The sequence below is a fragment of the Sander lucioperca genome, chromosome 13 (assembly GCF_008315115.2).
Source record: "Sander lucioperca isolate FBNREF2018 chromosome 13, SLUC_FBN_1.2, whole genome shotgun sequence".
NCBI classification, from domain to species: Eukaryota; Metazoa; Chordata; class Actinopteri; order Perciformes; family Percidae; genus Sander; species Sander lucioperca.
Window position 1 is genome coordinate 650094 of NC_050185.1, and position 24550 is coordinate 674643.

A 24550-nucleotide genomic window follows, 5' to 3' on the forward strand; every position below is an offset into this window, starting at 1 on the left:
AATCAACTGAGGAAGTTTCATGGAGATATCTATTATTTAAAAATTTTAGCCTATTCACCTGTAGTGTCTCGCCTTAAGGTTGAAGATGTATTTAGTAATTCAGGGCTTCTCACTCTAAATTCAGCAGTGCCCCTCAAATCAAGATGAGGGTTATATTATTTGTATGGTCAAAAAGGCTACATAAGGAAAAACATTAAATCCCATTAAAGGGGTTTATGCTCACATCAAATGGGACTTGACTTAGCCCAAGCTCTCTCAGAAGCCAAAAATATAACTAACTTTAAAATTAAAAAAAAAATCAAGAAATTTAAACAGAAGAGTAGCTTCTCAGAGAGCTGGATTACTGTGTCACTAGTCTCGCTTTGCCAGACCCTCCACACGCTGCGGAGCGGAGGAGGGTCTGGCTAGTCCACACAGCATTCCTGTTAGGGCTTTGACTTTTGCCCAAAAATCATATTCGAAGTTTGTTTGTTTATGAATATTAATATTCGAATATATTCGAATATTTATTAATAATATTTTGACCATTAAATGCCTTCAGTAAGGCTTATATTGGTATCAAACTTCGTATATGTTCTGTCCACCAGGGGGCAGTGTATCAGTCAGTAGGCGTGCAATGATGTTGTTAGAAGAAAAACACACTGCCACCACTGTTTTTTTTAATTAAAAGTCAGACCCTGGATTAAACACAAACAATATGCTTTCAACAGGAAGGTCGGATATTTCACCGTAGCCTACGTAAGTGGTCTGATGTTCATACTTTTGCGCTGGTGTGTGCGTCGAGCCGCATGTGTATGGGTGTGTGTGTGTGTGTGTGTGTGTGTGTGTGTGTGTGTGTGTGTGTGTGTGTGTGTGTGTGTGTGTGTGTGTGTGTGTGTGTGTGTGTGTGTGTGTGTGTGTTGTGAGAGAGTGACGGCGATTAGCTTCAGAGCGAGTATCGACTCTATAGGCTAGTCTTAGTGAGAGAAACAAAGTCTCCCATGTTCTTTCTGACCACGGTGGGAGATCTGGAGCAGGAAAAGTTAACCCTCTCCTTGATTTTACGTTGTTTATGGAGAAAGAGAACCAGGAAATGAGTCGGGGGAAATGCGCTACCAAGCGCGGCCGAGCGACATGCGTCGCCGCGACGTGTAGTTACATTTTGAAATGCGTGAAAAAGCCTCGGAATCTGAATTGAAAACAAGGTTTACAAGCAAACACATTTACAAAAAAATAATGCCCATAACAGGTTCGAAATTCGAATATTAAGGGCTGCCTAATATTCGTTCGAATATCAATATTTTTTTTAATATTCGAATTATATTCGAATATCGAAGTTCGGCGTCAAAGCCCTAATTCCTGGATGGGAGAAAATCATGCTCTGGTTTATTGCCATTTCTTTAAACCAATCACAATCGTCTTGAACAGCACCAAGCTCCGCACGTTGCCGTCGTGCGAGAGAAAACTCAGATTGGACAGATAGTCTAGCTAGCTGTCTGGATTTACCCTGCAGAGATCTGAGGAGCAGTTAACCATAGTCCTCATAAATCCACCAGAGGTTAGAACGCCAACACAAAGAAAGAGGAAGGTAACGGACAAAATACATAGCCTGGTCCTACCAGACTGTGGAGAGTCTGGCCACTCTCCATTGACTCCCCTGTCATGCACGTGTGCAATAAGAGGGGAGACCGACAACAACTATCGCCTTATATTTAGCATTAGCATCGCTAGCGTTAGTCTTGGCCAACTCCTTCACCAACCCCGCGGGGAGGAGGGCCACAACATCATGGCCACTAACAAAACTCAAATATTGTTCTTGCTTGTGCTTTAACTTCTGGATAATGGCTTCGCTCGCATCTTTCTAGCGCACAACCTCAACGTCATCGTTTTCAGCCACTCCCTCTGTTCGCTAATTGGACCGCCAAATATTTGGCCGGAGAAAACCCAAGAATATACCGCAAACCCAGACAGAGTACTGAAGGAAAATGAAAATTTAGCGTAAGTACATAGGAGGGCGGAGCCAGGCTACAAAACACATGCATCTGGCGGAATTTCCTGCAGCACCAGAGCAATCTCGGAAGTGAAACGTCAAGGATATAGACTACTGTGTCAGAGTCTATCACATAGCTGGTAAACAGTTTAGTGCTGTCTTTGCTGCTAGTATTCGTTTCTTAAAGTTGTAATGTTATAAGGAAGTGATTGTACAAGTGATCATACTGTATGTGTGAGAGGATTTAAAAGATAGTAATACTTGCTCACACACATAAGTGCTGGGTCTGAACCTGAAAACCTGCTGAATCAATGAGAGCAGAAGAAAGGTCTGAGTGAGAGGATGTGACAACATCAAGATCAATATTTGGTAAAAATCATAGATTATGGTGTCAGTTTTGTGGGCTTTATCTTTTGGAGAGGCAGGGATTAAAATGTGACAGTATTATAGGACTCACTTTGTTTGTTGTAGTGTATAACACACCTGTTGTGTGTAGATAGCACCAATTCATGCAGAGAGGAGGATTAGTAGTGTAAACAACAGACTGCTGCATGAGTCACTAAAAGAGCACCTGACTCCACACTGGCATGTTTATAATGTAAGAGATGAATAAATAAATATATTTCTGAACTTGTTACACACACTATAAATACAAATACACCACAACATGAAGGCACAACTACAAGCCTGCTCTGAACATCGACTGTTTATAAAGATGGACGAGGTGTCTCTAGTTCCTTCCCCTGTACAAGAGTGAAGCCAAAATATCCCGGATATATACGGGCGCTGCCATCTTGTAGTTTTCTGCTCTGTAGTGATAGGGCGATGGAGCCGCGGTATCCCGCCCATACACCGGTTCACCCATCTGTAAGTCAATCACAGCTGTCAATCATGCTTTTATAGCATCAAATAAGTGATAAAAACCATCTTATCAGGAAAAGTAACACCTCAACAAACAGCGTGATGAGAACTACCTAAAATGACAGAAACCATCTTTGGGAAAAATGTATTTGACGGTACTTAGATTTTTTTTAGTTTGTCCCATACTAACACTTGCTGTATCTCATGTTGCTTAAATTGCACCCTAGAGTCCTCCACTTGTCCCCCTTCCTCGCGTCTTAGTCCCTCCCACCGAGGAGGCACGGGAGAGACGCGAGGAAATCATCGGGAGGAGAGAGGAAAGAGCAAATGTGTTTTAGAGGGATGAGACGTCCTTTGCTTTGAAGCATCACATGAATTTGTCAGCTGTATGGACGGAGTTAGTAACTCCTTCGGCTGCACGGCTTCCGGGAAGGATGCTCTCGTGTATCCTCGCCTATAGCTCCTCGATGATCCCTCCTCGATGCTCGCTCCTTGGGGCAGAAATAAGAGCTTTGAGACGGCCTTCACCGAGGAGGGACAGAACAACTTCTGGTTCAGCCGAGGACCGAGGAGTTGAGGAGCTATCAGATAAGCGCCATGAGATGCAGCTGTGGAGGGGTGGGATTTATGATCTATACTGCAGCCAGCCACCAGGGGGCGATCCAGAGGTTTTGGCTTCACTTCTCCAGTCTATGCATCTACCCCTGGTCCTGAATCCCAACATCCACCAGCAAGTTATCTTTGTATCTTGCTATCTTTATTCCTTGCGTTTTTTAGGAATAACCCCAGCCTTGTATAGTATGAATGTGATATCATGAGCTCCATATTTTAGTTTTGGTCTCCAGTTGGGAGGCAACATTATCTAATATTCCCCTACAGCATACAGCAATGACATGTAGTTTAAAAGGCATGTTTTCTCTCATTATGACCGGTTATATTTTTATTTCAGGAGGGAACCAATTTAAGTAGCAGTGTCCTTCATGACAAAATGACTATAAGTACTGTGTGTTGATCTTCAGTGCTCATTTCTTGAATTCAATTAAATAGTTTTTTTTAGAAAGCTTTGATTTCCATCTGGTATGACTCTCCCAAATCCCTCAAATTCAATGAGACAGGAGAGGAGTGGTGGAGCATGATGATGATGATGATGATTGTTTCAGGATGTACACGTTCCTTATAAATGTCAATATAGGTCATGGATCCTATAGTGCCTGTAAACCCCAAACATTACATGTTTCTGTAATGTCTGATACGTAAATATATAATCTAAAGGTCATGTTGTGTCTTGACAGTTGGTTAAGACTCAGCCTCTAACACTCACCATTCTTTATCATCAAATGAGAGTGGGCTCAAGAGCACAGCAATGCAGGAAAACAACAACATGTTATAATGAAAGTAGACACGTGTGCAAACCTGAAAACACATGGAAGAGTGAAGGGGGGGTGTCAGAAATGGCAACTGAGCTGAGAGGTCCGTGTTTGTTGATGTGTGCTTCTTTTTCTAACTGACCAACCATCTATCCAACCATGCCCCCTGCTGCCCACACACACACTCTTCATCGCCCGTTACAATATCTCACACACACACACACACACACACACACACACACACACACACACACAGTCAGACTGCCCACTGATGCTCTCTCTCCTACGAGGGCATGCTGTTCGCTGCCTCAGTCAGCTCCGATGAGATATTATTCTCCATCACTGACTGTCGTCTCTGGGAAATAGAATGGATAATGATAACACCCACACACATACTAAAGCATGACATAACACATTGTTTGGAATAGCTAAACCTCTTTTATATCACAGCGTGGAAAGCTGTCATGGTGACATCATGACATCATCTCCACATGAGAATTCAGAATATACTTAGTATGTGCATTTTCTGCTTAGATTGAGTTAGCATGATTCCAGTAAATTTAATGCCAAGTAACACGTTTCACTGTGCTCTTCAGCTGTGAGATTAGGTTCAAGGTTTGGATCAGTGGCTTGTGGGATTGGTTACACTTTTGCCCTCTACCTGTTTGATTTCGGGGTTTTTTTCTGAAAAACAGAAGATCTATAGAGAAAGGAAGAACAGAGTATTGCACATTTAAAAGTTGAAAAGCCTTTTGTCGAAGGTGGCTGATATTGTATTAACTCCCTCAGACTTAAGAAGGCACAGTGCCATACATGTAGCTCTTTAATTCAAGTGAATGTTTCTTTGCCTCATTAGCAACTACTGTAGTTACCTATATATCCACATCCAGCAGACACCTGTGTCCACCTGATGCCAGTAGGTAAAACATTCATCCTCAATTTAGCTGTTTTTGGTCTCCACCACTTACTGAGGAAAATATCTCTCCGTCTGTCGGCTGTGTGTAGCTGGGCAGGTAGCATATAGTGGGTTTATCAGAGCTTTTACTGAAAACAGCTGTCTGCTGCTGCAGGATGTTCAGCTGGTGACAGTTTAGTTTGCAGGCTGTAAAACAAAAACCGTGAGCTAAAAGAGGCTAAAAAGCTCACTAGATCTGAATGGGAACTGCAGAGCTGGGAAATCATTCTTAGTGGGTTTTTCACTTGTCTCGAGAAAGAAATGCTCTGGGTTGTTTGCATTTCTTTAAACCAATCACAGTCGTCTTGGCAGCACTAAGTTCCGGACGCAGCGACGGTGGCTCTGCTAAATAGTCTCTGGTAGGAACTTGTTTTGGTGGAACATTTGCACCCCGCAAAAGAAAAACGCCTCATACAATATTAAATGAAGTTAACTGTTGACACAATACAGTAAGGTGAGCTATTTAAATTAGCTGATACATTGTCTCTTACCAGTGTATCTCTGTGTGAACTTCGTCTACAGCAATCCCACCAATCAGTCCCAAAACGTCCCGGTTAATGAGGAAATGCCCTAAACATATTCTTTGTAAATCTTTACAAACATTCCCTGAAAGAACCAAGCAGGCCTGTCTTGTTGCACGATCCAAATTTTCTTCAAAACTTGACATTTTCAACATGTAGCTTGCTAGCTCAAATTTTGTTGTTGTTTCCCGTAGTGGAAGAGAGCGGAAGGTGAGGGACTTCCGACTTGTGGCTCACGCGCCAGTTATCAGGCTTTATCCTGGAAAGTTGATCCAGACTAGTTTGTCACTAAAATAACACGTTTCACATTACACATTGTTATTGATCCATTTTTAATATAAAAATAGAAATTTCTGTTTTAAGTTTAGAACTGGTCCCAGAAAGCTTTGTTTCCCAAACCCAGAACGCTTGAATAGAAAAATGTGCTTCTTGTCTTTGATCCATTAGATGCAGCCACTACCACAGTAGCAGCCTAAGGATTTGTAGTTCAAACTCCTGGTGCCTCCAATTCCCAGCAGCACTGACCATTAATTGTTTTAGAGGTGCGGATGCTGTCAAGCAGCACTGCCAGTTGAGTCATTTATTGACAGAGGGCTGGCAAACAATGCAGCTCTCTCTCTCTCTCTCTCTCTCTCTCTCTCTCTCTCTCTCTCTCTCTCTCTCTCTCTCTCTCTCTCTCTATCTATCTCTCTCTCTCTATCTCTCTCTCTCTCTCTCTCTCTCTCTCCTGCTCTTCTTATCCGCCTCTTTCCTTCCCATCACTTTGTTATTCATCTCCCTCTTTCTCCCCCCCTCACCCCATTCCTCCCTCCCTCAGCTCTCCTCCCTCCCCCTCACTCCATTTCACTTGTATCCAGTATCTCTCTCTATCCCTCTCTTCCCTCTTCCTCCCTCCCTTTCTCTCTCTTTTATTGTTCATTCACTCCAGAAGCTCTGACACACACACACACAGTCCAGTTACAGCAGGCAGCCAGTCGGTTCATTCATCATTCATTTTGCCAGAGCGAAGCGACTCATACATCAGGCAGGACCGCGTCTTATGTTTGATGACTGTACCAGTAAACCTACAGAAGAGGAACAAAAAGAAGCACAAGACAAAGTGTTGAAGTAAGCAGAGGTTAGTGTCGCGTGGGGGAAGCATGACTGCTTACCTGAGCAAACAGCAGAGTTGTTATGCGGACTTGGATGGAAGGGGGGGCTGTGGGGAGGTGCCGTGTTCCTTCAGCTGGCATCACCAGCATCCCAACAGTCACCAGCAGCAGCACTCGTGCCAGCGGTACCATTACAGATCGGTCCCAGGCGGTGCCACCCTTCCCCGTAGGGTGGGCCGGATGGCGACCTGGCATCTGGACAGCGCGTCCTCCAGAAGCCCCAGCCGCTTGGCGGCAGTAAGAGCCAAGGGGGGGAGCTGTGACCTGTGGCCCCCTGAGTGTAGTTGCAGCCAGAGCTGGCAGGAGCCCTATCAGGTAAAACTGTGCTTCTATCAGAGCTATTATCAGCGGATGTGTCCATGAGGACCAGCAAGCTGCTGGACAGATGTGGACACTGTGTGATTTCTGTAATCTAATCTAAAGAAGAATTATGGTAAATTATGACTTGGGAGATTTTGCAGCTACACTGTTTACAAACTGTTTAAACAAATGTTGGACTAATGTATCACTTTGTCAATGGCAGTGTTGACTTCTATCATTGCAGTATGATAGACTGTCACAAACCACAGTTTCGGGGGGGGGGGGGGTTCTATCTATCCTGAAACAAAAACTGAACGCTTTTCTTTTTTGTCTGGCAATAAAACAGACATAATATACACATACTCTGCGTTGTGTACAAATTTAGTTTGAGGCTTCACACCTCAGTCCAACAGAGTAGGAGAAACAGAGGAGCAATGAAGTCAGTAGTTTGGTTTCCCGTTGAGGGGTGGGGGGGAGGGCGGGTGTTGGGAGATGCCAGACCTTCCTGTTCAGGCGTGTAAAGAAGCTACTATAGACTATAGTTTTATTGACTTGATAACCCCAATGATGGTCTCATATTTTTTCTTCCTGTAGCCTTCAAGCTAGGCTTCTATACAGTTTTTTTCAAATCATGTCCAGACATCAGTTGAGAGAGAGCTTTTGTGTGTGGCACTGTTTGTGTTGTCCCTTCATCAGTGACATTTCAGAGAGCCTTAACCATACTTCACTGTGGCTGATTTAAGGTTTGCTTTTGTGAAAGTCACACAGACGACCAGTAATGTGTTGTCATAATAGGTTATGGTTTGGAAAGTTATCGTCCCTTAAACCATGCATACATCCGTAAATTGTGTGTAAGGTTGAAAATGTGGGCTAGTAATATATGCACTGTTTTTTGGTTCACTTCATATACTTGGGTCGGATCGTGTTCTTACCTACAATGAACCAAACTCCAATGCACTTGGAAGCGAACCAAGACCCCTCGTTTTAATGCGGAGCAGAGTTTGGTGAGCAATGAGCTTTCACACCACCTCAAACCAACTGGACTATCTGACAAAGTGCTCCAGGGTTCGGTCAAAACAGACCACCTTGCCTAAGTATGAGAGCAGCCTAAGGGGGCTTTCATACCTGCCTCATTTAGTTTGGTTGAATTGCACTAGAGTCGTTTTCCCCCTTGGTGCAGTTGGCTTGGGCAGGTGGGAATGCAGCAATCACACTCTGGTGCGCACCAAAAGCGGACCAAACAAGCATACCGAGACCTCCTTAATGAGGTGGTCATGGTACGCTTTTAAACAAACTCTGGAGTGGTTTGTTTGTGGTGAGAACGTGATCCGACCTCAAACTGCCCCAACTGCATGTACCCAAGTCTGAGCTGAATGGCACATGTAGTCAGGTCTGCTTTGCAATCTGTGATGCGGCAGAGCAGCAAACTGAAATGAAAAAAGCTCCATGAAATGAGCTGGTTTGACCATGGAGATGCAAGAAATATGCACTAGTCCAGAACACAGGACCTTCTTCCTGTATTTACTTGCTCTCGCCCCAGACACATCTGACCAATAAGCGCTGGTAGTGATGCATTTTGGTTCACTTGGAATTTTCTCGGTGTAAAACGCTCCAAGTTTGCAAACTCTTCAAATGATTCGTACCAAAGTTTTGTTTCCAAAGGAAACAACATGGACAGCCATTTCAAATGTGGTTAGGGATTCCAATGAGCAACCTATGTTAGCTTTAAAAGAGGTTTTTGTCCCATGTAGGCTTTCTTAGATGAGGATGTGACGTGTACACTTGTCGTCATTTAGCGCGCAGCAGCTCAGGGTCAGGGCAGGTCACGTCACATCAGCTACTAGCCAAAAAGCCAAACAAAGTGACGAAGAGAGGAATAATTTCAACAGCTGGAAGTATTGGCATTATATAAAGGCTTTGATCCATCCAACATGTAGTCTCGCATTGCCAGACCTTCCTCCACAGCACTGCATTTCACAACATTGTATTTGGTCCGAAAGTCCGAACCATCCAAAAAATGCTTTCACACTATAAACGAACCGGACCATGGTTCAGTTTGGTCCGGACCGAGACCACCTCTTTTTATCAGACCAAAATTTGGTCTTTTGATCTGGACCGTGGTCTGGGGGAGGTTTCACACCTGTAATTTTGGTTCGGATCAAACTAAAAAGTCTGAAAGTCCGGACCAAATAAGGTATGCGTGAAAACGCTCATAGACTATTCAACATGTCCGTGTGAGCAGAGCAGCTTCCCTCTTCTCTCATGCCTTGTGCACGCAGGCAGAGTTACTATGGTGATGGGAATCTGCGTCTCCAGGTCCTTTTCATAATGTAAGCCTATGTGAAACTCGACAAAAAACTTAACAGGCCTATGTAAAAGTTCTGCAGTTTGGCTGATTGTTGACTCCTCCTGTAAGGTTCGTTATTCTTCCAGTAAATTACAATGAGTTCTAAAGCAGCTGGGGGGAGGCCCGACAGTAATATAGTAATATAACAAGTAGCGTAACTAATTACTTTAGCTAATAAGTAAGGAGTAATAAGTAAAGAATAACATATTACACTTCCTGAGTAACTTGCCCAACACTGTCAGGGCCTAAATCGTAGGTGCATCAGTCACAAAACCGGCAATATTAAAACTTGCAATGTGACCAGTCTTGGCAACGCTACAATGCACTGTGTGCCAAACATAAGAGACGGCACTGCTAAACAGGAAACACATCTACAAATCAAAGCACAAGGATGTTTATTATGCACACACCCAGTAGTTTCCAAATATGGAACAAATCTGGAAAATTTGGTAGCACTGATGAAATTGATTTCAAGGTCGACCGGGTCTGCTATGAGTTCATCTTATCAGAATCCAGAGCTATGAACCAAGCTGGAAATCTACATCTGATTATCAGAGCAGAATTATCTGTTGGGAAGAAAGAGATGCAAAATTCTCAAGTGATGTGGAAAGAAATTCAGACGCTATTGTGGAATGTTTGGCCAATAGCCATTTAATGATTTGCTCAATGTGCATTCATTGGCCAGGCTCTCTTCTTAAAATATGTTATTTAAGGAACAGGCTTACTAAATCAGAAACTGATGAATACATTTCTGTTTGGCTATGTTTTGCAGATTGACAACAGTCATTGAACTTGTTATGAAAGCCTCATGGAATCTTTTACTGTCACAGTTTTATCTGCTGCCTGTGCAGCTCCTAATCCGTAGTTTATTAATGCAAAAAGAATTCTGCCACAATGTGAGTTGGGAATAAATGCAAGAAGAATATTAAGTTCACATTACAGCTGATTGGATTTTTAAGGGTCATTAGTTATTATTTGAGTTTAAAAAATCTGACAATTATTAGCAGATATTTTTTTATATAAACCCATCACATTTCTTATATTGTTTTTTATAAAGCATCGTAACCAAGATATGTAGTGAGTAGAACATTTTACAGTTAAAAAAATTAACGTATTAGTGCTTCCTGGTGGACAAACTGTACAGAGACACTGTGCCTAAACCACCTCAAACATATCTTTAGCATTTCTGTAATACAATTTCTTATCAGCTGACAAATTCAGTATGCTGATACAGATAAAGCTGTGATATTGATATTAATATTAATATCGGCAAATACATTGGTCTAGAGTAGCTCAACATAAGTAACATAAGCAGCCAATTCAAAGCGAAATTCAAGACTTTTTAGGCACTGACCGAATTGCCTCTTAAGTATTGAGTATCAAAAAATGCCTCGTCATTCATTACCCAATTTTAATACCTAAGGAGTAAATCTCATCAGCGTCAGTGAGCCAATAATAAGCACGCAGCATGCTTCTACCAAGACCTATAATGTGATTGGCTGTCTAACGTTACACGTCGTAGAGACACACAGGAAAAACTCTACGTTACACAGAGACGGCTCACGTGGTAGGAGCTGAAACATAAATAAAAATATGTGTGCTGTAATGTGTAATGTTGTAATTTCTTTTTGTTCAAATGGATTTCATGAAAGTGGGATCAAAAAAAGATTTGTTTAGGAACTGGTATCGCAGTCATGGTATTGGTATTGGCACCAGAATCCAATATGTTTTAACGATACCCAGCCCTAGCAGCCACAAATTCAAAATCAAAGGGAAGGCGTCACATTAACTAACAGTAATCTCTTGGATGTTCAGTACAAAAACACCACCAGTTATCACTGACAGCATGGAAACCAAACAAACATGGACCGTGAGATGTGACATGTGGGCGAGTATGACACATCTCTTCAAACTCCTTTTTTCACATACAAATATTCCCACAAAACATGCATAAAAATGATAAAGAACATATGTGATATTGGCCTCTCCCATATGTTTATCTTTTCTAAAGTTGTATGCATAGGAGTGTAACTATATATATATATATATATATATATATATATATATATGAGAGAGAGAGGCTAGGACCCTCTTATTTATTGATATTACTGTATATATAATTATATATATTATGTGATTGTGTGTAGGATACTGTTGTATTCTGTATTACCTTTCAAGAACCTTCTGTGTGTGGTCGTGAGACATTGGCTGCAAATGTGTTTTAAAAATGTCTAAATGCAGTAAAAGTTTCTTTTTAGGCAGATTGTTATTAGCAGAGCAAAATGGAGCTGTATTTTCTGATGAGATGGAATTAAGCGTTAATAGGGGCTTAATGACTGATCAGTGAGTGTTATCCTTTAGGAATTACACATATAATTGCAAAAGCAAATCATGATTGTGGATTGAATTCCTGGATGTGTAGTGTAGTGTGCAAAATGACCTCAGGCAAGGCCAGTGGGAGGTAATGGGAGGCCATCCATCATGGAGCTGAGGGAAAGGCAAGGCAGGGTGATTGCGGGGGAGTGGGAGGGGGAGGGGGGGCAGGGGGCAGTCAGTGTTAGCTGTTCTCTAGCTACTGTGCTGCCTTCATAATATGGGGAGCTGGAACACAGGTATGAAGGTAAATATAGTGCAAAATGTGAGAGCTTATAGAATACGTTGTGAGAACTTGCAGAACAAAAAATCTGAACTTGTATGTTAAAATGTACACTTGTAAAAAATATTCACACACATGTGATCTGTATTTGAAGTCACACAAAGAAAAAAAACACGACAGCTTGTAAAAAAAATCTTAACTTGTAAGTTGAAATTTACACTCAGAAAATGTTCACACACCTGTATTCTCAATGTTAAGTCATAGATAAAATATTCACAAATGTGTAGATTGGTATTTACACAATGACAGCTGCAAACTTGTAATGCAACATTTACTCACATTCTTTTTCGAAGTTTGATGTTTTTTTCCCCGACACTTTTTTGACAGTGTTTTTTTTTTCAAACTCTTTTTCAATGTCTTTCCTCTGAATTTTTTTATATAGGGGCCAGTCAAGCAAGTAGAAGTTTTTTTACTTGCCCGACCGGACAATTGAAAAAAAACCTTAGCGTTGAACCCTGAACTGTTAAGGCACATTTTAAATGAAATGTCAAATTTAAAAGTTTAATGTAAGAAACACTTTCAACAAGATTTAACCTGTTCTCATTGGTCTTGCTAATATCTGTCCCAAAGGCCAACATTTGTTGTCCTTTCTTAATACTTTCCTTAGAGATAAATGATGATTCAATATTTCCAATTAGACCCTGAGGAATCCATCAATATTGTATTTGCCAGCCAGAAATATAGACAGATGACTTTCCATAGTTTCAGTCACATTGAAACTGTCTTCACTCCCAGCTGAGCTTATCTGTCTATTTCCATTACACTCCATTTTTTCCTCAGCCTCTCTAACCACACTTCAGCAGCCACATCTCTCATTGTGTTGTTGACTATTTTTACATGAGTTGCCAGTGCATTATTGATACACTCCCCTGTTTTTCATGAGCCACTATACATAGAGGTGCTGCTGAATTATTGAGCAAACTTCAACAAGAGCACAAGAAGAAATATCTGATGCTGCATCGTTGTTTTTTTTCAGTTTGATGACGGGTTCTACACTTTTCTCATCATCCAGTTAGGGCTTTGTTATGAATGAATGTGTTATCTTCAGCACAATATCAGAGTGAAAGTTTATAAGAAAAGACAAAATCCACAAGATTTTGGCAACTGGTACTCAATGGCTTAAAAAAACCCACATGTTTTAGTTGAGTGTTTGCTGAATGATATTCATGAGAAGCTAGCCAAGTAGGCGGCTGGCTGAACCCATCAGAGAGCTGCCCTGATTAATACAGCACTCGGCATTCAGCCTTTAGTTAGACTACAGTATTGAACTGTGAATTGTCTTATTTCCCTGTGCTGGCAGAATTTTTGGAATATCATTAAACTATGATATTATCACTGGTATTGTTTATAGCTCCATGAAATGCTCTTAACATCTCATGCACAGTGTTGCCATGCTGCTGGACCACTGGCTTAATGTGTTGTTGGAGGCAGTTGATCACGTGGCGATGTTAGGAAGCATGAACATGAAGAGAAATGAGCCTAAGTGCAGTTAAGCATGCCATTTAAGTGCGCAGTTGAGTGGCCATTACCTCTCGGGGTCTGTGTGTGCATACATGTGGAGTGGCAGTGGTATCCATGTTACGTGATATTGGATACTATAGGGCACAGTAGTGCAATAGAGTGAAACTGTATGAAGCAATTAAGCAATTATATATTTTCAACATCATAGTTTTTAGCATCTTGTCAGCTTCTCCTTAAGACATTAAATGACTTCATGACTATGCTGTAGTACATGGTATAGTATAGGGGTAGCTGTGGGTCGGAGGTAGAGTGGTTGCCCCTCAACAATAAGATTGGCGGTTCGATCCCAGGCTCCTCTGATCACATGTCCACTGTCCTTGAGCAAGACACTGAACCCCAAGTTGCTCCCTGTATGCTGTATGTAGCTGTCCACTGCTCCTAATTCTTAGGATGGGTACAATGAAGTAATTAAATGTCACTTCATTGTATGTGATGAATAAGTATATAGTTTGTTTTGTTATTTTGGTTGTCACGATGCTGGCATGCTTTTCCACACTGTTGACCTGCACAACTGCTGGCGAAGCGACATGCAGAGGTCAACAGAAAGCATCCAGTGACAGGAGTAAGATTCATGACAAACGGCCAGCCAACTGTAATCTTTCTCTTTTTGTTTATTCACTAAGTCAGTCAGTCTCTCTGTCACTGTCTGTCTCTGTGATGTTCAGACTCACACACAATTCAGACTCTTATTTAAATGAGCCGCAGTACTTTAATAATTCACATGAATCCACATGCTTTAGGATTAAGCTAGGAGATGCTCTATGCTAATGAACACACAAACTGGGGACATTGTTAAATGTAGAATCTTTAATCTAATGTAAAAGCTGGGTACGATTACTGGATTAAATATGTCAAGAGTGCTCAATAGCATGTATTTTTCTAAGAAGGCAAAGTTTCTTACATTTGCTGTGCTGGAGAGAAATAAAACAGCTCTAATTCTGTAATGGGATTTTCTGTTTCAATCTCAACATGATGAGGTTTTTGTTGTTTCCATGGGCTAGAGAATAGAGAAGAAAGTTAACTGGGGCGACCATAAACAAACCAGAATTAAAGATCACAGAGAGAAATTTAAAGGTCTTCTTTCATGTCCACTTATTTAAAGTTATTACTGTCAAATATCCCAGAGTCTGATTTAGATCTAATTTGTCTTCACTTTCCAAATGAGGAAATTCATTTGATCAGAGGTGCATATGGGGGTTAATATAGTACAGAAGGTAACACAACATATGTAAATTAATATACATTAACATAGGCCTACATATAGTAGAATAAATACAATCCATAAAAGGAACCCTACCAGAGGAAAGCCATATGTGCCTCTCATGGCCCCTAAGCACCCATCCTCCCCAAATAAAAATATGTTGCGCATAATGACATGGAAAATTAATTAGGATAAAAAATGTTATTGTCATTCTTCGGTTACAACATTCTTTTATTTGCTTTTAAAATAATTTTTTTTTACAGCATAACAGAAAATATATTTGGCTTAGTCAAAGCTATAGTGCGTAGTTTCTGTCGCCCCCATGAGGAATTCTAAGCAATGACAACAACGTCGGCACAGCCACATGATACAAGCCTTCTGTGATCGTGCACCCCCCCTTCCTCCATGCAGTTGCTAGTAGCCAAGGAGGACACGGAGGATTAAAAAAACATGATGGACTCTTCAGAAGAGTACATTATCTTCACTCGAGTTTCTGCGCGGGAAAGTCACCGGACGCCACAATCTTCTGAACATAGTCATACTGAGAAATACAGAGAGAGTTGTGTGGAGCTGATGTAAATGTAAATGTGTGTGAATGTTTATCTGTTGAGCAGGTGGTACCTTGTAAGGCAGCCTCGGCCACCAGTGTATGAATGTGTGTGAATGGTGAATGGTTCCTGTACTGTGTAAAGCGCTTTGAGAAGTCGTTAAGACAATATAGCGTTATATAAATACAGTCCATTTACATTTATCACAGGGCTGTGTTTGGCAGTCTCAGTCAAGAGATTGGCAGCACCTGGGGTCAAACCTTTGGATCTAAAAGGGGCTCAGAAGTATCTCGGTCTTAAACCACTCCACTATTTAGATATACTGTTTACAGACAACAAAAAAATCACTATTTTCTAACATGCATATCAATCTAAGTATTTAATAATAATAATATTATAGAGCGCTGAAATGATGGTACATGATAAACATCTAAAGCAACTTTGTTCATAAGCACTATGTTATGAGGAGCAGTGCCATGAGCAGAAACCCTGAACCTTATGATCTATCAGGGAAAACTGACCTTTACCAGAACCACAGATCCAGCCTGGGACTCCTGTAACGTGCCAAATACACATTTGTATTTGTGGCGCCCCCTAGTGGTTTATTTGAATGGAAATGTCAGGATATGTTTCATGTACTTATGTGGACATATGAAGCAAGTTTTGTGATGATTGGCCCGGTTTTGGAGTTTGGTCTATTCATGTGCTGAGCTGAGAGTGTGGTCTAGAACTACTTTATCTGGGAAGTGTCCTGAGATAACTTAATAAAATTGAAATGAAAAAATAAAGTGAATTTTACATTTTAATACTTTAAAAATAGTATAAAATAACTGAAACATATTAGAATAAAGGAAAACGCTTACATCTCCTGTAGGAGACTTAGATTTTTATGTTTAAATGGAGCTTCTACGAGAAACGCTACAGAAGTAGATAGATGGCAAAAATATAACAATAGTATAATCTTAATAAATGTTACCAACAGTTCATTATTAATGCAGATTGATTACAATTGGATATCATTAAAAGAGCCACAGGTGCTCAGTGATGCAGTACTAGGAATGATAGGAAATAGAGGCATTAATGGCATAATTAACACTGAAAGCAATAGATAGCTTTAAAAAAAAAAAAAATGTCTTCAGGAACGATTAACTATTAATCATGCTTACATGGTTTAGAGTAGAGTTAGTGTAATACGTGTAATAACAATACGTGTATGTGTATCTGTCTAAATGTACGCACATTCTCATGAACAAGAAGACACTGATTAAGTCAGTTCTGTGTTTAGAAATGAGCGTACACATGGTTTAAGCACACACATTAATCTAGTCATCGACTGATACTGGTTTTTCAAGGCTGATAATCTTTAAATCGAAATCAAGATTTTGGAATGTTACAATACAACCTCCAACACAAAACTTTGTTTACATGCTTTAAAGCGTAACTCTCGCCAAAATGCAACCTAGGGTCTTTTTGTGAATGTACCCAAGTCAAACTTTCATTTAAAAGCATAATTAGGATGGAAGCGCCACTTTTAAGATTGACCGTATTCTCGTTTTTGGGTCAAATGGCCTTTTGAATGGGAGAGCTAGGGGCACTTTGATGCTAGCCTCAAAATAGCTATTTTTAAACCACTAAGAAGGCTTGACACAACATGAGACTTTGCTCCAAGTATCACCAGGGGCTCTACACATTAACGAAAGCATTGACAACATTGTTTGTGTTCACAGAGTTTACTAAAAAGAAAGGTTTTAACAACTCATGTTAGCTCTTGTTGTTTCCGGCCGCTACCACCTCGGCAGTCAAAACGAGTCGATATCAAAACAAGTAGCCACAGATTTAGGATATCCCTTGGTCGCCGGTGGAGTTAAGGTGTAGAGCTCCTGGTGATACTTGGAGCAAAGTCTCATGTTGTGTCGAGCCTTCTTAGTGTTTTAAAAATAGCTATTTTGAGGCTAGCATAAAAGTGCCCCTAGCACTGCCATTCAAAAGGCCATTTGACCCAAAAACGAAGCTACGGTAAATCTTAAAAGTGGTGTTTCCGTACTAAATATGCTTTTAAACGAAAGTTTGACTTGGGTACATTCACAAAAAGACCATAGGTTGCATTTTGGTGAGAGTTACGCTTTAAGTAGTTGTTTAATAAATGAGAAACTTTCAACAGAATACCCAGTAACAGAGAGTCAGATAGTGTTGTGGGGGGGACATTAAGTCAGACTCAGTGATGAGTGAAACCAAAGCAGAGGGACAGACACAGAGCTGTAGCCGAGCCAAATTCATTAACTTTATCGATTATCAGGCAAATAAAACGCTGATAGAGATAATCTGCAAACTGTCAAAAAAACGGACCGATAATCGGCCAGGGTCAATAATCGGTCCATCCCTACATTTATCAACCAAGGGTTCATACTTTAAATGAGTGTGAGAAAACTCTGTCCCTGTTTGTCCTGAGGACATTATTTTACCAGAAAAAAACACTAATTTAAGCAAACCTAAAAAAGTTCATCCCTGGCATTGATTTAATTTGATTCCCCAAAAGGTTAATCTACAAGTACTATAAAGAAGCAGCCAGTCCTATAGCATGCAGTATAGTGGGGTGATGTAGCTAGTTGCGATGGAGACACGAGTGGACAGGCTGAGTCTCTTGCTGATGACATGTGCTGTCACTGCACTGATGACCCAGCATAGCGTCTCGTCTTTCACAGCATCATGTCAGTCAGCTGCACAGTGGACACACAGTCACTACGCTGCTTTGACACTACACAACAGCACTGACATACATCTGTATGTGTATAGAAACTGCATACAGTGGGATAATCCTTCTAGCTCATGATGACGTCACATCACATGTAAAATATCTTTCCAGCCTAGGATTTGTGACCAGATTATGTAACTCTTATAAAATTCACAGGTCTTCAGTTATGTGCTCTCTCATCTTTGCACACAATAGGATGTACTACTTGATATGCATTACATTCTTTTTTTTAATTCTAATTATTCACAGGAGAATGATTAGCCCTTTCTTTTGTTATTGCCCTTGTTGGTTTGAGTTCTATTCATCTTGTGGGGACAAAATCAAAGGATGAATTTCAAAGGAATCTCTGAATGCATCCTTGAAAATCATCTTGTGAAATGAGTCTCATTCATCAGGCTCATTGTTTACGTACTGTAAACTGAACTGCTGATGGATGCTCCGTCACGGCTCTCATGTTGTGCCCAAAAATCTGAGTTCCTCTCTTGGGAGTCCTGCCTTTAACCATCTGCTCTATTTCTACAGGCCATCAGGAGAAAGCATTTTGCATGCACTGTGTGACACTGGTTTCATTTCAGATTGCACAGTTTATGAATGCAATATTATTACTGACTGGAGGTCAAATTTCCAATACAGACTATAGAGCTGTGCTGCAGAGCCGTGATAGGTGAAGAGGAAAGACGTCTTGAACTTGAAAGCTGTTAGTTGACCTTACCATTGGTATCGTTAAAATGTGAAGGTGATTTACCTTTGGCAGGCATTGATGGCACATTTCAACACAAGCTGCTGGCTGAATGAATCATAAATGGTCTTTGTTATCAGTAAGGCATATCTGCACAATAGAAACTCACTATGTCCACTCGTTTTCCCATGTTCTCATCCCTCTCTCCTGTTAAACCTATTCAGCTATAACAACTGTATCAGAGTGCTGTGCATGAGAGGGGAGTGTTTCTGGTGCCATTCAGCAAATGGAAGTCTGTTAAATTGTTGATGATACGGAGATCCACAAGCTGGATACACTTATGGAAAGTAGGACAGTGGTGGGCCCAGGCGTCTCTCTATCACTAAAACCTATGTCTCCCCCTTTTCTCCCCCTCCCCTACTCCCTCTCTGTCTCTCTTACAGGCCAGCCCTGCCCCGATAATCGTCAACACAGACACTTTGGAGTCAGCTCCTTATGTGAGTTTGAATTTCTGTGGATTCTTTAATGCTCCTATTAGTCTTTTCAGTAGAAGATCAATACATCCAGCAGATTAAAGTACACTTGAGTAGGAGCATATTAAATAAATAATCTCTTTTCCTCTCTGCTCTATTACTGAGTTTGACTTGAGATAGTATGTGTGGTGTGTTAGTCCATTTTGATTGTGTAACTATCTTAGTAACAAATGAGGTTGCAGTGCTGAGTTATTGATGTCTGTTGTGAATAAACGACCAGCACAAGACTTTCTAAAAACCTTCTACTATTTGACGCTAAAACAAATGAATGAAACTGTAGTGCAGTTGAAGAAATGGGCACAGGAGCATCTGCCTCAGCCAATTAGTCTTTTATTCCTGCAAGACAACACTTTTATTTCAGGACTTTGCTCATGTGATAGAATCAAGATCATATATATCTTTTACTGCTGTTGCTAATTTAGTCCTCAGGTCTTGCCTGCTTCAATCACATGTTTATTATAATAACATCTGATGCTGCTCAAAAATGATGTCCAACTGGGAATATGATATGCAGTGTCTCATATGCTTGTGTGCTATTCCTGTATGAATGCATAATGACGGAAGTGCTCGCTGCTAATTAATCATCTCAGTGAGATACAGGATGAGACTGACTCTTCTAGTTGCAGAAATAGCAAATGTTGATTAACCATCACCTTAAATTGTTTCCCTCGAGGTAGCGCCTACTTAGTACAGAAAGCACCACTGGCCATGGAAAACACCTGTCAGCCCCATTTTTTATTTCAGTATGTAGAGCTGGCCTTAGTGTGGTCAGTGTCTCTCAGCATCAGATACCGGCGCAAAAATCACACTTTAGCATCTGAATGGAACTAGAGATGAGCCGATACGATACCAGTATCGGTATCGGCTCCGATACTGCCTAAAACGCTGGTATCGGTATCGGGAAGTATTGGAGTTTATGCACCGATCCGATATCACTTAATAAAGAAAAGAAAATCTACGTTAAAGTAGTTTATTTATGTTCTTTTCCCGTTATAACTGACTGTCAAATTGGATAATAAAAGAAACTTCTGTGGCATTCATTGTTTGTGTTTGTTCATGTTTCACAAAGAGTTTAACCTGACAACAAAGATAGAAATAATATCACATCCATACAGGGATAGTAGTATACAGTTGTTAAAACATAATAAAATATATGACACACTGGTATCGGATTGGTACTCGGTATCGGCCGATACGCAAGTTCAGGTATCAGAATCGGTATCGGGAAGCAAAAAATGGTATCGGGCCATCTCTAAATGGAACGCACCGGGCAGAGCAGCAGCTCGACTGTGGCGCCGTAAGATGACGTAGTGTGAATAGAGAGACAACGGTAGCAAGTGGAATGAAAGATCAGAAATCCACATAGGATAGGTTGGCAGGGGTGGTGGATGGGTCAAACAATACAGGACCTTCACCCAGGAGACTGGGGTTCCTGTCCAGTTCTTGTCCCGCGTGTCACTGAAACGTACATTTTGTAACCCCACCCACCATCTTTTCCTAAACCTCGTGCCGCATGTCAGTCAGCACGTCCCGACCCAGAGCGTCAAAAAGTGACGCCAAGAGTCCCGACCAAGTAACTAAATGACTAAATATGACGCCAAAGTGCATTTTCATTTTAAAGCAATGTTTGAAGGTATAAAAACTGGAGTGAATGTCTTGGCTCTATCTGTTTTCTGTTTCTTCAGGTCAACGGCACAGAAATTGAATATGAGTTTGAGGAAATCACTCTAGAGCGGGTGAGTATCTTACAGCTGTGTTAATCTATGGGAATATTGATCGGCACTGTGGTACAGTGAAATGGTCTCCTGAAGGCATTCAAATAAGATGCAAGGTAGTTATAGAGGGAAGTGGAAACATCCATGCTGCCTCAGGAGAGGATCTACGCTCTGTGAACTCTGTGTATATATTATGAGCTACTATATGAAATGGATGGGAGGACTTTGCATTCATTCTCTTAGTATGAATTGTGTGTGGCCAGTTAGGACTTTTATTGTCCCATACAAGCTTTTAGAAATGTGTTTTCATACATATGAAAGCAATGTCAATAATTAAACAGCATACATGTACTGCTAAAACTACATAACTCCTGACCTAAAATACCTGGTTTTATAAACATCACGAAGGAATTTCCATGATCATAAATTTAACATGGCTTATATGTAGCTATAAAGTCTAAAGGTACATGTCCACTGGTAAGCGTCATTTCCCTACTTTCCATTCATTGTCTCTGTAAGCAGCGGTGCAATGCCTTCTGGTAGCGTCGCAGCGACTTTCACTAATTGGGGCATCGAGTTGCCCGCTCCTCATTTGCATAAAGTTAAATCCAGGCTACTTTATGCAAATCAGGGGTGTCCAGCTCGACTCGTCGCCTCTGAAAAATCTTTTAAACTGACCTCTGTTAATCTAAAATTAAGACTGATTCAGATTCAGCAACTGCAGCTTATTTCTCAAAATTTTTTCAGAAACACATTTCACTGAACTATTTTCATAAAATAAGAGAAAGCACGAGCCGCCATGTTGCTCTGTTTTGAGATCCGTCAGCAGACAGCCCAACATGAAGCGTTCATCCAATCAGGTGCAGCCATCGTGGTTGTAAGAGGGCGGAGCCTGTATTCTTTGCTTGTCAGTGCTCAGTGAAGAGAAACTGGGAATGCTGGGAAGCCGGGCAATCCCTGCCGTCAAAAAATGCCACAGCAGACACAAACATTAACTTTGGTTAGAAGGGGATTTGACTTGAAAATTAATTTAGTGCAGCTTTTTAACATAAAGGCAAACAGCATGAAACTGTTTTATCCCTCACAACCCTATAAAACTGTTTGTGTACTAATGCAGATGTGGCATAGTTGGCATAATCTCCTAGTCACTGTTATGGTAATATCAACCAAGTGGATACTAACAGGCACAGAGTAGAAGTTTTGACAGCTCCAATACAATCAGGAGCAGAGACATAGCCAGACCAACAGCAAAGGTAAACGCCACGACCAACCAACAAGGAGAGCGCTGTTGATTTAATAAAGACAGAAGTCAGCCTCCATCCATACTCCAGGGCCTCCATATTTATCGTCAGGCATCAGATGATGGCCCAAACCATCTTGTTTAGTCTCAGAGCATAGACAGGTCTTTGTCTGGTCCTCTCAAGTCGTCGCCCTGGAGAACAATGTTTTTTTCACTCAGGCAGCAAGGCCCTGCAGGGACACTCAGTGGGTTTTGTAATCAAGAGAAGTTGCTATTCCCATCAGTTAACAACTTAATCAAAGCTTGGCTTTCATTTTGTGAGTGGGTATCCAGGGGATGTTATTTGCAGAGCTGACAAAGTGCAGCTCCTGCTCTGAAAGACATGGTGTGATCGCCCTGCCTTATAAATACAATATTTCATGGATGTCATGATAATGAAGAGCCAGGTTAAGTCAGGAGAGAGGCGGGGATCTGGACTTACAGCAGAATGCCAGAGCCATTTTGTAATGGCAAACTGAAGACTTTACACCTCTGACCGCTTTGTAATCATACAGAGAGCAGTGACACTACAAAGCCATACTGTTAAATCATGCGTCAATATTTCAATGACTTTTAAAGAAATTGTTAGCTGTGCTTTTCAATGGAATTAAAAGTCAACATTTAGAAAGGGATTGTATAATAAATTATATATTATTATATTATATATATAATTATATAATAATGTAAAGGCAATGATGCTTTCTAAGGCATTTTGTTGTTGTTTGCACAGTGCAACCAGTGGTGCTTGTACGCCAGGGGGACAATATCCAGTTTCTAGGAGATACGTTGAAAGAGTGTTGAGTAGCTCAACTGATTTGAAAAACTAGAAATGAATTCATTAAAAAGTAGAAAAAAAATACATCCACATATTTGTGTTAGAGAGAAAATAAACACACAAATACGTTTGCAAATTGCCGTAATGCTGATCCCTAGTATACACTATCTATTGTCAATAACAGCTTTTTTTTAATATCTTTTATATAGCATTTTATATAGTTAATAGTAATAAAAACATCTAGTTTAAAATCAGATCAAATAAACACATTTGGAACACGACAGCGGTGCCGATGAAGGCAAGGCAAGGAAAGGCAGCTTTACTTTTAAAAAACTTGAGAGACAGGAAGCTAGTGTAAATACTTCAGAACTGGAGTGATGTGATCCACTTTCTTAGTTTTAGTGAGGAATGGAGCAGCAGCGTTCTGAATCAGCTGCAGCTGTCTGATTGATTTTTAGGGAGACCTGTATAGACACCGTTACAATAGTCGAGACATAAGTCTGGTTTAACCCGTGATATATTCTTAAGGTGACTTTGTAATTGTAATTGTCTTAAAACAACTCCATCAGTTTTGTCTTTGTTTGATCAAAGAAAGTTCCAGCACACCCATCGGTGATATGGTCAATCCACTTACTCAGTGCTTGTATTGGTCCCCTGGTGATATAGTTATGTAAATGTATGTGTTGTCCGCATAATTATGCTAACTCATTTTGTTGTTTTCCATAATCTGAGCCAGTGGAAGCATGTAGATGTTAAACAGAAGAGGCCCCAGAATGGAGCCTTGGGGAACTCTGCATGTCATATTTGTCCGCTCAGATGTGTAATCAAGTAGGATATAAACTAGTTTAGTACTATGCCAGAAAGTCCAACTCAGTTTTTCAATCGAGGTATTAATATGTTTTGGTCGACCGTTGATGAAGGGGTGCTCATTTGATAGGGCTGTCAGACACAAAAGGTTGGGAACCACTGCGATATATAAATATTTAAGAAATATGGCATAGTTAATTTGCAATGTGTGCACTTGCATCAGCATTAGCATTATCTTCAATGTAAAAGTAACAAACAATTGGCTGTTTCTTCATTGAAATTATAACAGCAGCAGGAATCAAGTTTTCACTGGCTTCTTTCCACGGCCACAGGGTAACTCAGGGTTGGGCTTTAGCATTGCCGGAGGCACAGATAACCCACACATCGGGGACGACCCTGGCATCTTCATTACCAAGATCATCCCTGGAGGAGCTGCAGCAGAGGATGGACGACTGAGGTCAGTCAATTACACTTCCCCACACAGATTTTAAATAAGAGATAACTTGAAAAGTTTTCAGACCTGACAGGGAGAAAAACGTGGAGAAACTTGCATGTCTCAAAAGGATGTCAAAAAAGAAATCTTCTTTAAGAGGATGACTGAAAGATAATCTCT

At 40.8% G+C, this 24550-nt stretch overlaps 1 protein-coding gene across 42 annotated transcripts in view; it reads left to right on the top strand.

Annotated features, from left to right (window-relative positions):
• dlg2 (discs, large homolog 2 (Drosophila)) overlaps nt 1-24550 on the top strand; it is a 261578-nt gene that overhangs the window by 166135 nt on the left and 70893 nt on the right. For 41 of the 42 annotated variants that reach the window (XM_031311122.2, XM_031311125.2, XM_031311128.2 and 38 more), the window contains 3 exons: nt 19272-19325; nt 21047-21097; nt 24270-24394. In XM_031311122.2, the coding sequence (XP_031166982.1) occupies nt 19272-19325; nt 21047-21097; nt 24270-24394 (230 nt within the window). Of the gene's footprint in view, nt 1-6796; nt 7140-19271; nt 19326-21046; nt 21098-24269; nt 24395-24550 lie in introns of those variants that run through there. The other variant, XM_031311143.2, reaches the window with a different exon arrangement.